The following is a 16,916-nucleotide window of genomic DNA, read 5'->3' as shown; positions in this document are numbered from 1 at the left end:
CTACGCCAGAAGAAAAGGTGTACCTGGGGGCCAGGCATGTCCACCATGGAAGCTCCATCTTCCCTTTTTTGTTGGCACACGTACAGTAAGAAAGAAATGGGCAGCATGGTGCAGCTCAGGCCAGAGGGAGTAGCTACTTGTCCTCACTCAAAATAACATATACTGAATTTGGATTTTCTTTCCCCGTCACCGTTACTGTCCTAGCATCACATCCCTTGGATTCTCTGAACGCCTTATTGCATTCCACACAAAAATGATGTGTTCTCCAACCAAGGAGGTCACCTCACCGTGCTAGTGGAGTCTTATGGATAGTGCTAATGCTCATGGAATCCAGTGACCTTTCCATGTTTCACCACCTAGGATCAGCTGACCTTATACAATATCACTCTGATCTATTGCAATTTTAGGACAAGCTCAAGTTGGGAGACATCTTTAGAGGCTAAGGTGCTTCTCTGAAAAGTGGCCTCCCAACCATTTTTCTCCCAAACTAAAATTTCAGTTAATAAAATATGTGAAGATGAAGCCCTCACAGTTGCACTTAATAATTCACACTCAAAATTTAGCTTCTCCACACTGCCAGCTAGGCATTACTGATTTAGGGGTTTTAGAGCCCTGGAGAGATCAAGTCTTCCTACTGGAACTTCTGCATCCTGAGGGGCTTCTCTTCTTCCCTAGCTGGGCTGAAAGACACCAGTAGTCCACTTGTAGCAGCCACAGGCTGAACTCTCTAAAATCTGTTCTTGTTTTTGTTTTTTTAAATACTCAGTCAACTGGCCAAAAAAACACCTCCCCATGTAAAACTATGAATTAAAACTCTCAGGAGGTAACAGACTACAGGGTGAAGTTGAAAGAGAAGGAAGGAAGGGAGGAAAAAATACTATAGAGTGAGAAAGTGGAGTTCCTGGGCAACTAGCTTTATATAAAAGGCAAGTATGTACTAGGAAAATCTGTCATTGATTTCCCATTTATCTGCTGTGCCATAAACCTCAGTTAACTTTTATAGTAACTCCTCATGTCTCCAGCAAACACCCAGAATCCTGCAAAATGAATGACCAGAATCCATCTATGGCATTGAGAGCTGTATGGGCAAGGAGAAGTGTAGTGTAATACCTCCCTCTCACCTTTGCCCTCCCCTACACTTCTAATTAGATGACTCTTTATTAGACTTTCTTTTTTCAATCAGCATAGTAATGTGCCAAAATCACACATTGTCTAATGGCTGTGGAGTGGTCTTTATTTTATGTCAGTTACCAATTCGTCACAGAGAACATAATTCCCACTTCATAAACTTCAGTTATCTAAGGAATTTGGGGTTTTCCATTCTTATCTAGAAGGCAAGAAGGGTTGTTAGGAATAATCACAGTGAAGATATGTACAAGTAAAACTGCTCAAGCACCCATTCTGTTTAGCAGAAGTGAGACAGGTATGCATGGGGCAATGTAAGGAATTAATTTATATTCAGTTCTAAAGCTGAACGATGGGGACAAGCCGTGTCACATGGTCCACAACTGCCGCAGGAGCTCAGTTATTTTGGATTACATTTTCAATCCAGGGTACATAGTAAAAAATTTTGGCATAGATGCCAACATCGGCTCTCAAAACACATCCATCCGCAAAAGACAGGATTCCTTGAAGCATCCCATTGCAGATTGCCGGGGCAGCAGAAACTTCCTGCCAGGAAAACAATAATAACAGCAACAAAAAAGCAGGTTATCTTTCTGGCAAGACAGAAGGAAGAAAATGGGAAAATTAAAGCATGGAGAGTATTTTACCTTGCAGGGCTGCCTCCTTCCTGGCACGATGCCCACACACAGCATATTTTCCCTGATGTTGTAGGTTTGATAGGCATCGCGGCACTGAGGCTTGGAGATTACAGAGATGTTCACAGTTTGCAGTGAATCAGGTTCCTTGTCTAAAGAAAAGACAGAAGTCAAACTTCCTTAAGAGTTCTCTTAGGTATTAAACCTTCTTCAAAAAAACTTTTCTTCTCCTGCCATCAGAAATTAAAAGAGATCAAACATTCAGAGAAATCAGAACTGTGGCACTTAGGACAACGAAGGTGCAGAAGATGATCAGATTAACAATTTCTTATGATGCAGATGTCTGACCTTATAAAAGCGATCAAATTCTTGGAAGTTATATGTAAATATGAGACACTCCTGCAATGAAATGAAACACTTTGTTTTAAACTTTTTTGGAAATTTGGCTGGGCACAGTGGCTCACGCCTGTAATCCCAGCACTTTGGGAGGCCCAGACAGGCGGATCACCTGAGGTCAGGAGTTCGAGACCAGCTTGGCCAACATGGTAAAACCCTCTCTCTACTAAAAGTAGAAAAATTAGCTGAGTGTGGTGCTGAGGGCCTGTAATCCCAGCTACTTGGGAGGCAGGAGAATCACTGGAATTTGGGAGGTGGAGGTTGCTGTGAGCTGAGACCCTGCCATTGCACTCCAGCCTGGGTGACAAGAGACTCCATCTCAAAAAAAAAAAAACTTTTCTTGAAATTTAAGCATTCAAAGAGTTTCCTTTGACATGTAATTTTTAGAATCTGGAGGAATTTACAGATATCTGGCCTACTTTCTCATTTGTCAGGTCAAAACAAAACCAAGTATCTGCACAAAAAAGTCACTGAAAAAACAGTTTTCTTAAACATATAAAGCTAGTATGTGGTAAAGCTGGGATTTAAAACTGGGTTTCCTGGTTCCTAATTAAAGTTCTTTTCTTTATGTCAATGGTCCACAAAGTGTGAACTGTGCACACTTATAACAAAATTTGTCCAATCTGAAACAAAATGAGAAAAGCAACAAAGTAGTATGAACACATGTGGCACATGTTCTTTCCACAGACGTTTCTTTGGGAAGAAGTGCTGAATTGTAAGATTTTTTTTTTAATAATGGAGGAGTATGTTTAATGTTTTTATTTGAAAATAATGTGTTAGGTCTTGAAAAGAAAATGTTTGAGGTCCTTCACTTTATTTTCCAAGCAATAATTTCACGGCTAAACATTTCTTTTGGGAATACTTCCGTAGGAAATTCTTACTTAACTACTTCATGAGCCAGATAAAAATAAGATGCATTTTTTTTGAAGTTATATCTCGTTTTGACCCATGTGCCATAACCCAGATGAATCAAACATACTGGTCACCGAAAGGACATTTGGCTCTTTCCAAAAATCAGATTGACTGTCAGAGGACAAATAATTTCTACTTCTTAATATATGCAAGAAAATATGCTCCAAATCTGAAGGTATTTACTAAGCAGTAGATTTAAAAGGCTTGAATCATGGCAACAATGATAGAATAAGTATATATCTGCCCATTGGCTTCTATAAAAAGAAAGTGGTGATGGATAGATGAATGTAACCTGACAGGCTTGTTTCAAATAAAACTCCTTTTCACACTATAGTATCTAGTGTATGATGTGTATTATACATACTCAAACTTATGAGTAAAGTTGCATTAATAATTCTTCCTGAGGGATTATATCATTGTTCTATTTTGCTAAAAGTTAATCAACTCCCCTTCACCACTACTCTCAACTCTCATAATTAACAACTATAGGCAGTTAATTAGGGTTTGCATAAAAATTTGGAGATGGGGTAATGGGCAGATGGGGATGCAACTTAGAAAACAGAAAGCTGCGTTGAGTTGTGGGAGTTTTTTATGGAATATGAAATATGAGGCATAGAAGAAAGCTTAGATAGAATATCTAGTTCAGGAGTTTCAATTTATGTATAGAATATTTTCATTGATAAAAATAATGGGAACTCTTTGTCAGTTTTCTGAAGAAATGAGTGAATGCTTAGAATGTTACCAGTTAAAAATGTTGATTTCAGAAGTTCTTCTTAAAGTTTTAACTGTGTATCTTTATTACAATCTTTCATAAGGAAGTTCTATCTCATTTAGTAAAATATGATGCATTGATTTTACATTTAATACACTGATATTTATTTCAAGTTGCTTTATTGCCTGAAATGGTTTGAAAATACACAACGTCATAGTCTGCTTTATTTTAGAGTTAAGGAAATTGAGGCTCCAAGGTAAAATGATCTGCTGTCACATAGAAAATTAGGATTAGAATACAAATGTTTTCTTTCCACTAAAACCGCTTCTACCATATATGAAAGAGAAAATGATAGAAAGATACAGTGAGTGAGTAAAAAACCCAAAAACCTTGAAGCACTCCTTCAGTGAGGTACAGAGAAAAGGAAAGGGGAGAAAGAGGATGAATAAAGTGGTTAGAAGAAAGCTTCACTAGGCAGAATTGAAGAAGCCAAGAGTTGCAAAGGTGTAGAAGCATGTCTAATTCTGAGAGAACGTTGTCTTGAACTCACAGATATCACACACGTTGTAGCTCCAGGTGGAGACAGAGCACATGGTATTCTCAGAGATAGTTTGGTAGGGCAGGTTGGCTAGTTTCACATAGTCGTTGAGTTCAGCCTCTGTTTTCAGCTTGATGAGCATGAGGTCATGATCGATAGATGTGATTGAGAAGCGTGGGTGATGAATCATCTTCTCATAGCCAATCACTTGCAGATGGTTTTCATTGGAGTCTGCTGGGATTGTAACCCCCAGTATCACCCGAAGCTTTCTGGAACAATATAGACGTTTATGAGTGGACTTAACAGAGATGGCTTCTCCATCTTTGTGAGCCTATATTATTATATTATTCCTCCCCACAGACCTTTTTCTGTACCCTCCTATGTCTCCCAAAGGCCTTTCTAATCCCATTTAATTGGGAGATGGTCTCAGAGAGTGAGAGTCTGTGCCCAACCTGAGAACCAAAAGAATGGAATACCTTTGAAGGCTTATCACTCACGGTAAATTGCAGTGTGCAGCTGTGATCACCCAAAGTGGGTGGATCAGGACTCCAGCGCAGGGCAAGTAGTCAGATTTCAAGTAGACCAAGTAGGGAGGAGTGGAACTGACTATGTAATCTGGATTAAAGGCCAAAGCAACTGGAAAGAGAAGCATAGAAAAGAAATTCCAAGATTTCACTAGAAGAACTTCAGGAAAGTTATTTAATAGGCTCCAAGTTCCCCTACCCTTTTCTCTAGCAACTTTATCTGTAAACTAAATCTGTAAAATGACTTACTTTGTTCTAAAACATGAAGAAAATGATAAATGGTAGAAACATATCTCTTTTGAAAAACAAAAAGTGTTTGGCTTTTTCGTTGTCAATAAAGTCTTTCAAATTAAACGTTAAACTTTCTTAAATATCTTCCACAATTTAGTGGGTTGTATGCTAAGTCAATGCATTTTTTTTTTACTAGCAATTTTAGAATGCTTTAATAAGTCTTATCTCTTTTTCCCAACAACAACTCAAGACAGAATTATGTAAGTATCACGACAAGAACAGACCAAATGCTAAGAGTCTGAGGAGGGGAAAAATAATTTATTGTTTTAACAAATATACATTGAGCACCTACTATATGTCAAGCTCTGTTTTAGGAGCTTGGGCTAAATAGTGAACAAAGTAGATATTCCTGCTCTCATTTACTACGATTAATGAATATATTCAGTAATAATAAACACAACACACACATAAACTATGTAGGATATTAAATGGTGATTAGTGCTCTGGAAAAACACACAAGTAAACTATATATGATGTTAAATGTTGATTAGTGCTATGGAAATAAAAGTAGGACAGGGAAAGAGAGAAAGGTATTACCAATTGTGTGTTGGGGGAGAAGGAGGAGTATCAGGTGGTATTTGTTTGTTGTTTGTTTGAGACAGGATCTCACTCTGTTGCCCGGATTGGAATGCAGTGGCAAGATCAGGCTCACTGCAGCCTCAACCTCCTGGGCTCAAGCAATCCTCCTGAGTAGCTTGGACTACAGGTATGTGCCACTACATCTGGCTAATTTTTAAATTTTTGAATTTTTTTTTTATTGAGATGGAGTCTTGTTATGTTGCCCAGGCTAGTCTCAAACTCTTGGGCTCAAGTGATCCTCCCACCTCAGCTTCCCAAAGTGCTGGGATTATAGGCGTGAGCCACCACATCCAGCCTCAGGTAATATTAAACCAGTCATCAGAGTAGAACTTCATGGGCAATGTTGAACAATAACATGAAGATGGGGGAAGTTGCATAGTCAAATATCTGGGTGAAGGGACTCCAGGCAGAGGAAACAGCTGCAACATGGGTCCTGAGGCTTGTGTCAGTTATGTCACAGAGGCCATGGCTGCTGACCCAGAGTGAATGAAGAGGAGCAGAGCAGGAAAGGGGCTCAAAGGTGAATGGAGGGTTTTGTAGACCATTGTAAGAACTCGGCCTTGTTTCCTGAGTACAAATGGAACCACTCAAGGATTTGTGCAAAGAAGTGATGACAGTCTCTTCATGGAGAACCTGTAGAGTGCAGAAGTATAGAGGTAGAGCGATCTGTTAGGAGAATAATTTGCTAATCCAGGCAAGAGGTGGTGGTTTGGATCATTGTGAGCAGTGGAGACGGTGAGATGTGATTGGATTTAGGATACATTTAGAAGATAAAGCCAATAACGTTTTTCTAAGAGATCAAATGTGGGGTATGAGAGAAAGAGAAGGTTCATGCATAAACCTGGGTTTATGCCTGAGTAACAGGAACTGTGCCAGGAGATATCTGACTCTTCAATGTTCTGCTGTGCCCTCTGTAGTGCAGAACATCAATTCTGTTGCAGGCAGGTCCAGAGTCAGCTCTTAGGAGTGGGTCTGGTATTTGAGTGACAATGTCCACACCTCCCCCAAAAGCACATAAGCAATCCTCCTGTGGCAGGCAGGCAGGCACTATCACAGGAGGATACTTGATGGGAACGGGGCAGTGGGGAGGGACAGAGAACCATTCTACACTTGAGTTCTGGAATGACACCTCTCGCTGTTACTCATCTTTCATGCTTTTCCCAGGATTTCTCTTTGGTGAGTAAAGAGACAAATATGCACACACTCACCAGTCAGATTCAAGAGAGCCCAAAGGAGGATAAACTTCATGTTGATGTTGAAAGCCCAGTTTAGCTGCAGTCTCTGAAAAACAAGGAAGAGAGAGAGAAAAGGACTAAATAAAATAAAGCAAGATTCTAGAATTGGAAAAATATATCATCTGAATTATTTTAGTAGCAAGATTCAGTTTTAGAAATGGTGCCCATTACTCAGAGGAGGGCGTAGTGTCGTCTGTCAGAGAGATAAGAATAGAATCAAGTGATTGGTCCCCAGTACGGTTGAAATGATTCTGGAATTCAGAGTTCTGCACTCCGTCTTCAGGGAAGAAAGTACCAAAGCTAAGATAAGTTGAAGTTCATGATGTCTCTATAGCCACCTCCTGTCTGGTCTCCTTTTTGCCAGCCTTGGCAGGCAGGTGCCCCTTTAAACTATGTGTGGGCTGCTGCCCCTCCTGCCTGTGTGATGCTATCCCCTACTATGAGATGGCATTTTTCTCCAGTGGACATAACGTAGCCCTGTGGAGCTGACATTGCTTCCTCTGCCTGACATTAAACTCCTCTTCGAAATACATTAACCTTTTCCTTCATGTCACTCTTTATCCATTTATTCTGTGAACCAACCTACAAATTATCTTATGTATCTAACTTGTGCTAGGATCTGTGCTTGCTGTTGGGGTTGCCTCAATTTAAGGACTTCTTCCTTACCTTCCAAGGGCTTACAGACTAGTGGGAAAGATACTTAAGCTGACGGTTATGAAACAAAGTATTCAGGGCTAAAAATTGAGATATGCCACAGACTAGATACAAATATTTGCAAAACACATATCTGTTAAATAATTCATGTATAAGCAAATATTAAAATTCAACATTAAGAAAACAACACAACCTAAAAGTGGGCCAAAGATCCTTACCAAATGTTTTAGTCTGCTTGGACTACCAAAAAAAATACCACTGTCTAGGTGTCTTACACGACAGATAACTTACTTTCTTATAGTTCTGGAAGTCAGAAGTCCATGATCAAGGTGCTGTCAAATTCAGTTCTAGTGAGGCCTCTCTCCCTGGCTTGTGGATGATCACCTTCTTACCGTGTCCTCAGATGGCCTTTCCTCTGTGCACACAGAGAGAAAGAGGGAAAGAAAGCTCTCTGGTGACTCTTTTTATAAGGACACAAATCCTATTGGATCAGGGTCCCACCCTTCTAACCTAATTTAGCCTTAATTAGTTCCTTTTAGGCCCTATCTTCAATAGAGTTGCATTAAGGTTTAGGGCTTCAAACAGATATATTTTGCAGTGATGGGGAAGATAACACCAGAGAATATAAACAGATGGTAAATGGCATATGAAAAACTTCTTAACTTAGTATGTCATTAGGGAATTACAACAACAATAGGATACCACTACATACCCTGTGGAAGGGCTTAAATCCAAAGAGTGAAAAAAAACAGATGCTAGTGAGGATATGAAGTATCAGGAACTGATGCTGGTGAGAATTTATTGCTGATGAGAGTGCCAAATGGTACAGTCACTTTAGAAAATAGTTTGGAAGTTTCTTATGAAGCTCAACATAACCTTACTATATGAATCAGCTATTACACTTCTTGATACACCAAAAGATTTGAAAACTTGTCTTCACAAAAAATCCTACACATAAATATTTATAACGTCTTTGTTCAAAGTTGCCAAATCTTGGAAGCAACCAACATGTCCTTCAATAGACAAATAGATAAGCAAAGTGTGATTCATCCGTATAATGAAATGTTATTCAGAGATTTTATGATTTAAAAAACTTAACTCTCAAGTCATGAAAAGACAAGGAGTAAACTTATATGCATGTTGCTAAGTGAAAAGAGCTAGTCTGAAAAGATTATATACCATACAATTCCAATTATATGACATTCTGGGGAAGGCAAAGCTATGAAGACATATGTGTATGCAAGAGCCTTTTTCCTATAATGACTTCTTTTCCTCTGGATAGATACTGAGCAGAGCAGTGGGATTGCTGGATCATATGGTAGATCTACTTTCAGTTCTTTAAGGAATCTCCACACTGTTTTCCATAGTGGTTGTACTAGTTTACAATCCCAGCAACAGTGTAAAAGTGTTCCCTTTCCACCACCTCCATTCCAGCATCTATTATTTTTTGATTTTTTGATTATTGCCATTCTTGCAGGAGAAAGGTGGCATCACACTGTGGTTTTGATTTGCATTTCCCTGATCACTAGTGACGCTGAGCATTTTTTTCATATGTTTTTTGGTCATTTGTATGTATTTTTTTTAAGAATTATCTATTCATGTCCTTAGCCCACTTTTTGATGGGATTGTTTTTTTCTTGCTGATTTGTTTGAGTACTTTGTCGATTCTGAATATTAGTCCTTTGTCAGATATATAGATTGCAAAGATTTTCTCAGGGTTGTCTGTTTACTCTGCAGATTATTTCTTTTGCTGTGCAGAAGTTTTTTTAGTTTAATTAAGTACCATCTATTTATCTTTGTTTTTGTTGCATTTGCTTTTGGGTTCTTGATCATAAAGTCTTTGTGTAAACCATTGTCTAGAAGGGTTTTTCCTATATTATCTTCTAGAAATTGTACGGTTTCAGGTCTCAGATTTAAGCCTTTGGTCTATCTTGAGTTGATTTTTGTGTAGAGTGAGAGATGAGACTAGTTTCATTCTTCTACATGTGGCTTACCAATTATCCCAGTGCCATTTGTTGAATTGGCTGTCCTTTCCCCACTTTATATTTTTGTTTACTTTGTCGAAAATCAGTTGATTATAAGTATTTGGCTTTATTTCTGGGTTCTCTATTCTGTTCCATTGGGCTATATGCCTATTTTTATACCAGGACCATTCTGTTTTGGTGGCTATGATCTTATACTATAGTTTGAAGTCCGGTAATGTGATACCTCCAGTTTTGTTCTTTCTGCTTAGTCTTGCTTTGGCTATGTGGGCTCTTTTTTGGTTCCACATGAATTTTAGAATTACTTTTTCTAGTTCTGTGAAGAATGATGGTGGTATTTTGGTGGGAATTGAATTGAATTTGTAGATTGCTTTTAGCAGTATGATCATTTTCACAATATTTATTCTACTCATCCATGGGCATGGAATGTGTTTTCATTTGTTTGTGTCTTCTATGATTTCTTTCAGCAGTGTTTTGTAGTTTTCTCTGTCGAGGTATTTCACCTCCTTGGTTAACTATATTCTTTTTTTTCTTTTTTTAGTTAATTAATTAATTTATTTTTTTGGCAGCTATTGTAAAAGGGATTGAGCTCTTGATTTGATTCTCAGCTTAGTTGCTGTTGGTGCATAGCAGTGCTACTTATTTGTGTACATTAGTTTTGTGTCCTGAAACTTTGCTGAATTCATATACCAGTTCTAGGAGCTTTTTGGATGAGTCTTTAGGGTTTTCTAGGTATGCGATCATGTCATCAGCAAACAATGAGAGTTTGACTTTCTCATTACTAATTTGGATGCCATTTATTTCTTTCTCTTGTCTGATTGCTCTGGCTAGGACTTTCAGTACTATGTTGAATAGAAGTGATGAAAGTGGGCACCCTTGTCTTACTCCATTTCTTAGGAGGAATGCTTTCAACTTTTCCCAATTCAGTATAATGGCTGTGGGTTTGTTATAGACAGCTTTTATTACCTTAGGGTACGTCCCTTCTATACCACATTTTGCCAATTTTGCTAAGGGTGTTAATCATAAAGAGATGTTGGATTTTGTCAAATGCTTTTTCTGCATCTACTGAGATAATCATGTGATTTTTGTTTTAATTCTTTTTATATGACATATCACATTGGTTGCCTTGCAGATGTTAAATGATCCCTGCATCCTTAGTATGAAACCCACTTGATCATGGTGGATTATCTTTTTAATATGCTGTTGGATTCTGTTAGCTAGTATTTTGTTGAGGATTTTTGCATCCATATTCATCATGGATATTGGCCTGTAGTTTTCTTTTTTGTTATGTCCTTTCCTGGTTTTGATATTAGGGTGATACTGCCTTCATAGAATGATTTAGAGAGGATTCCCTTTTTGGAATAGCATCAATATCTTTTGGAATAATGTCAGTAGGATTGGTACCAATTCTTCTTTGAATGTCTGATAGAATTCAGCTGTGAATCTATCTGATCCTGGACTTTTTTTGTTGGCAACTTTTTAATTAACATTTCAATCTTACTGCTTGTTATTGGTCTGTTCAGAGTTTCTATTTCTTCTTGGTTTAATCTAGGAGGGTTGTATATTTCCAGGAATGTATCCATCTCCTCTAGATTTTCTAGTTTATGTATGTGAAGGTGTTCATAGTAGCCTTGAATGATCTTTTGTATTTCTGTGGTATCAGTTGTAATGTCTCCCATTTCATTTCTAGTTGAGCTTATCTGGATCTTCCCTTTTCTTTTCTTGGTTAATCTCACTAATAGTCTATCAATTCTATTTATCTTTTCAAAGAACCAGGTTTTTTTTCATTTTTGTTTTGTATTTTCTTTTGTTGTTATTTCCATCTCATTTACTTTTGCTCTAATCTTGGTTATTTCTTTTCTTCTTCTGGGTTTGGGTTTGGTTTATTCTTGTTTCTCTAGTTCCTTGAGGTGTAACCTTAGATTGTCTATTTGTGCAATTTCACACTTTTTGATGTAGGCATTTAATTCTATGAACTTTCCTCTTGCATCTCTTTTGCTGTATACCTGAGGTTTTGATAGGTTGTGTCACTATTATTGTTCAGTTCAAAGAATTTTTAAACTTTCATCTTGATTTCATTGTTGATCCAGTGATTGTTCAGGAGCAGGTTATTTAATTTCCATGTATTTGCATGATTTGGGGGGTTTCTTTTGGAGTTGATTTCTAATTTTATTCCACTGTGGTCTGAGAGAGTACTTGATATAATTTCGATTTCCTTGAATTTGTTGAGATTTGTTTTGTGACCTATTAGAAAGTTCCATGTACTGATGAAAAGAATATATATTCTGCAGCTGTTGGGTAGAATGTTCTGTAAATATCTGTTAAGTCCATTTGTTCTTGGGTATAATTTAAGTTCATTTTTTTGTTGTTGTTGACTTTCTGTCTTGATGATCTGTCTAGTGCTGTCAGTGGAGTATTAAAGTCCCCCCACTATTATTGTGTTGCTGTCTATCTCATCTCTCAGGTCTAGTGGTAATTGTTTTATAAATTTGGAAGATCAAGTGTTAGCTGTGTATATATTTAGAATTGTGATATTTTCCTGTTTGACTAGTCCTTTAAAAAAGTTACATAATGTCACTCTTTGTCTTTTTAAACTGCTGTTGCTTTAAAGTTTGTTTTGTCTGATATAAGAATAGCTACTCCTACTCACTTTTGGTGCCCATTTGCATGGAATATCTTTTTCCACCCCTTTACCTTAAGTTTATGTGAGTCCTTATGTGTTTGGTGAGTCTCTTGAAGACAGCAGATAATTTGGTGAGTTCTTTTCCATTCTGCCATTCTGTATCTTTTAAGTGGAGCGTTTAGGCCATTTACATTCAATGTTGGCATTGAGATATGAGGTACTACTTTATTCGTCATGCTATTTATTGCCTGAATACCTTTTTTTAAAAAATTGTGTTATTGTTTTATGGGTCCTGTGATGTTTATACTTTAAGGAGTTTCTATTTTTGTGTATTTCAAGGATTTGTTTCAAGATTTAGAGTGCCTTCTAGCAGTTTTCTTGTAGTGCTGGCTTGGTAGTGGCAAATTCTCTTAGCATTTGTTTGTCTGAGAAAGACTGTACCTTTCCTTCATTTATGAAGCTTAGTTTCACTGGACACAAAATTTTTACCTGATAATTGTTTTGTTTACAAGCCTAAAGATAGGACCCCAATCCTTTCCAGCTTGTAGGATTTCTGCTGAGAAAACTGCTGTTAATCTGATAAATTTTCTTTTATAGGTTACCGGATGCTTTTGCCTCATGACTCTTAAGATTATTTCCTTTGTTTTGACTTTAGATAACCTGCTGAGTATGTGCCTAGGCAATAATCTTTTTGTGATGAATTTCCCAGGTGTTCTTTGAGCTTCTTATTTTTGAATGTCTAGATCTCTATCAAGACCAGGAAAGTCTTCCTCAATTATTCCTTCAAATATGTTTCCAAACTTTTAGATTTCTATTCCTCCTTGAGAACACCAATTATTCTTAGGTTTGGTTATTTAACATAATCCCAAACTTTTTGGAGGCTTTGTTCATTTTTTTTTAAATTCTTTTTTCTTTGTCTTTGTTGGATTGGGTTAATTTGAAAGCCTTTCCTTCAAGCTCTGAAGTTCTTTTTTCTATGCATTTGGTTCTATTGCTGAGAGTTTTCAATGCATTTTGCATTTCTCTAAGTGTGTCCTTCATTTCCAGAAGTTGTGACTGTTTTTGATTTATGCTATCTGGAGATTTTTCCAATCATATCCTGTATAACATTTTGCTTTCTTTAAGCTGGATTTCACCTTTCTCTGGTGCCTCCTTGATTGGCTTAATAATCAACCTTCTGAATTCTTTTCCTGGTAATTCAGAGATTTTTTTCTTGGTTTGAACCCATTGCTCGTGATCTACTGTGGTCTTTTGGGGGCATTAAAGAATCTTGTTTTGTCATATTACCAGGTTTGTTTTCTGTTTCCTTCTCATTTGGGTAGACTATGTCACTGAGAATATCTGGGACTCAGGGGCTACTGTTCAGATTCTTTTGTCCCACAGGGGTGCTCCCTTGATGCAGTGCTCTCCCCTTTCCTCTAGGGATGGGGCTTTCTGAGTCCTGAACTGCACTGATTGTTGTTTCCTTTCTGGATCTAGCCACTCAGAGGAGCTTCCAGGCTCCAGGCTGGTCCAAAGAGTTCTGTGATGTGATCTGTATTCAGGTCTCTCAGCTGTGGATACCAGCACCCGCTCCAGTGGAGGTAGCAGGGAGTGAAGTGGACTCTGTGAAGGTCCTTGGTTGCATTTTTGTTAAGTGCACTAGTTTTGTGTTGGTTGGCCTCCAGCCAGGAGGTGGTGCTTTTAGGTGCACATCAGCTGTGATTGTATAAGAACAATACAAGCTTTCCCTAGGGTCACCTTTGGATAAGGATTCAGGTTTCTCAGGCCATAGAGCTCCCAAGAGATTATATCCTTTGTCTTCAGAGTTCCTCGGCTATCCCACAGAGCCTGCAGTGGCAATCCACCTCCTTCAAAGGGTCTGTGGATTCTCTTGGCTTTCCTGATATGTTCCTGCAGTAGTTCTTGGAGAAAAAGTTCATGATGTGGGTATCCACATTCTGTTGTGTCCCTCCCAGTGGGAGCTGCAAGCCAGTCCTGCTCCTATCCACCATTTTTTCTTGAACACCTCCTAAATGTGTATTTTTATTAAGCCATTAAATTTGTGATGTTTTTACACAGTAATAGAAAACTAATACAAATGCATACTGGATGCATTGTATTCGATACTAATGATTCCATGGCAAGGGAGATGAGAAGCTTGCTCTCATACATCATAATGCTTAATGAGGGGGAGACAGATGTAATAAGAATAATCATCATGAATGTCAAAAGAAAAGGGAGGTAGAGAAACATGTCACAGGACCCTAATATAAAGTCAGAAGAAGACCTCCTTTGGGAAGTGAAGTCTGAGACTTGAAGGATGAGTAGAAGTTAGCCAAATGAAGAGCTGGGGAAGAAATCTCCAGGTGGATGAACCAGAGCTCCAAGGAGAACATGGAATGTAAAAAAGAGAATGGAGAGAGATAGGCAAGGAGACACAGATAGGAGAATCCTATGAAACAGACTTTGCAGGATTTGTCAAGTAAGAACTGCCTGCAAAGGAGATAGAGGAGGCAACCAGAGAGTAGGTCAAAGAAACATGTCCTTGGGTTCTGTATTTTAGATGAATGAGGCTTTATTTTCCTTAAATGATAACAGGAAGAAGGTGATAGATAGGGAAAATTGGAGCTAATCAATAAAGCAAGTCCATGAGGAAGTCAGAGAAGATGGGGTCCATTTCACAGGTAGAGCTAGAGGCTGTAAATAATGAAGTCTTGCTTCCAATATAGCAGGAAGAATGAAAAAGAAAAAAGGTGGGGGAAAGCAGGTATGTTTGCAGTTTTGGTGGTGGCAATTTCAGGGAGGTATCTTCTGCTGGTTTTGACTTTTCCCTAATCACACACTAGATGTCATCTGCTAAAAGTGAGCATTGAAGGTTTGAGGAGAGAGGAGAGGGTTTGAAATTGCTACTGCGGAGAATTATACAAACAATTTACTTGGAGAAGATAGGATTGCCAATAAGTGCTAAAAATGTAATTCAAGAGTTACAAGAAGTGATTAGTTGAGCTCTATAATCCTAAGTGAATTAACACAGGAACAGAAAACTAAATATTGCATGTTCTCACTTATAAGTGGGAGCTAAACATGGAGCACACATGGACATAAACACGAGAACAATAGACACTGCAGATTACTAGAAGGGAGAGGGAGGGAGAGGGGCATGGGTTGAAAAACTACCTACCAGGTACTGTGCTTACTCCCTGGGTGATGGGATCCATACCCCAAACCTCAGCATAACACAATATACTCATGTAACATACCTACACTTGTCCCCCCACATCTAAAATAAAAGTTGAAATTTAAAAAAAAACACCTCTGGCACAAATACAGACATGATTCATTAAGGGTGCTTTGGGCAGTGAATCAGAGACAGGAAACTGGGGAAAATGTGAGAGAAGACTGGCAAACTGAGGATGTGCTGTTCGGATGGGGCCAGAGATTACAGAAAAAAAGTCATACAGTGAATGAAATGGCCTTAGTATCTAGATTTGAGAAAAAAGAAAATTTCTGTGAATGGGCCAGAACAAGCTATTGGTCTTAGATGCACCTAAGCTCTCTGGTTTTGGTTTTTGTTGTTGTTTGAGAGACAGGGTCTTGCTCTGTCACCCAGGCTGGAATTCAGTGGCACAATAATGACTCATTGCAGCCGCAACCTCTTCCTCTGTCAGCCTCCCATGAGTTAGGAGGTTGTTTTTTTTTTATTACTGTTTTACGTAGAGACAAAGGTCTCTCTATGTTGCCAAGGCTGGTCTTAAACTCCTGGTCTCAAACAATCCTCCCACCTCAGCCTCCAAAAGTGCTGGGAGTATAGACATGAGTCATCACATGTGGGTTTTGTTTTGTTTTGTTTTGTTTTTTTGCTTTAGGAGAAGAGAAAACACATTCAGGCATCCAGGTTCAGGGTGCAAAAACCTACTCACCTCTGTGGCCTTTATAGGTGTCCTAGATTCACTGCACCCCTCGAGGGAAGAAACCTCAAACCTCTTTATGCCTCCCACAGAGGTTTTCTCCTATGGTGTGGTTCTCTGTTCCCATCTTCTCTGGCCTCCTCTGCCCATCTTTTCTTTTTTAACATAAGATCCCTATGCCACATTGACCCTTTTCTCCCTGGTGCTCTTTGGTCTCCCCTATGTCACTCAAACCCCTACGTTTGGGGGGCCACTCAGAATCCCCTTAACTCAGTCTCTGTTTTTAGATGCCTTAGTCAGTGACTATGGGATGCTGCATATCTCCCCAACATATGCCAGTGTGCGAGAAGGGCTGAGCACCCATCACAGCTCTTCTCCATAGCAGAGAGCCCTCCCAAACCCCGCAGCTCCCACCCACCAATGTAGGACTCCTATTTGTTAGTCACTCCTCAGGCAGCATCTGGGTTTCAGATCACTGTCTCCAACTGTCTGCAGGAAATTACCACCTCTACATCCTTAAAGGATTTCAATATAGCAGGCCACCTGTCTCCTCATGCAGGACCATGCTCATGATATCTTGCACACAAATGCACTTGTTATCCTCATATTGTCTTTGAGAATCACCATCTTACCTGTTGTCCAAGTCAAAAGACTTAGGAGTTATCTCTGACACCTCCCTTGCCTTTTCTTCTTACAGTAAGTGTGTCCAAATCTTACGGATGTCACTTCCTTAGTATCTCTCCAATCAGAAATTGCATGGTATTCTGTTTACTGTAAAAGCTTCAATGACACTCCCTCTAATGCCTATGAGATAAAAATCT

General features: G+C 38.7%; 1 protein-coding gene across 2 annotated transcripts; it reads right to left on the bottom strand.

Moving 5' to 3' along the window:
- Window positions 1-1,213: 1,213 nt before the first annotated feature.
- PRSS58 (serine protease 58) lies at window positions 1,214-7,352 on the bottom strand. Of its 2 annotated transcripts, none has more exons than XM_009204010.2 (6): window positions 7,243-7,352; window positions 6,921-6,993; window positions 4,816-4,954; window positions 4,331-4,587; window positions 1,773-1,912; window positions 1,214-1,671 (listed from the first exon to the last, which is right to left on the bottom strand). In XM_009204010.2, exons 2-6 carry the CDS (start codon window positions 6,958-6,960, stop codon window positions 1,522-1,524), a joined length of 726 nt encoding a protein of 241 aa, XP_009202274.2. In that variant the 5' UTR covers window positions 6,961-6,993; window positions 7,243-7,352; the 3' UTR covers window positions 1,214-1,521. The 2 variants fall into 2 exon arrangements, with proteins under 2 accessions (XP_009202274.2, XP_009202273.2); XM_009204009.4 differs by having other exon boundaries at window positions 7,119-7,332.
- Between the last annotated feature and the right edge of the window lie 9,564 nt (window positions 7,353-16,916).

This window comes from Papio anubis, chromosome 4, assembly GCF_008728515.1.
Source record: "Papio anubis isolate 15944 chromosome 4, Panubis1.0, whole genome shotgun sequence".
Classification (NCBI taxonomy): Eukaryota; Metazoa; Chordata; class Mammalia; order Primates; family Cercopithecidae; genus Papio; species Papio anubis.
Note: the sequence above shows the minus strand (reverse complement) of the source record. Positions and strands in the feature narration are given on the sequence as shown.

Coding starts and splice junctions, on each gene's coding strand:
- PRSS58 (XM_009204010.2), bottom strand. CDS start 6,960: ATGAAGTTTATCCTCCTTTGGGCTCTCTTGAATCTGACTG. Junction 4,588..4,815: donor GCTGCACACTGCAATTTACC/GTGAGTGATAAG, acceptor ATATTGTTCCAG/AAAGCTTCGGGTGATACTGG. Junction 1,672..1,772: donor GAAGGAGGCAGCCCTGCAAG/GTAAAATACTCT, acceptor TTTTCCTGGCAG/GAAGTTTCTGCTGCCCCGGC.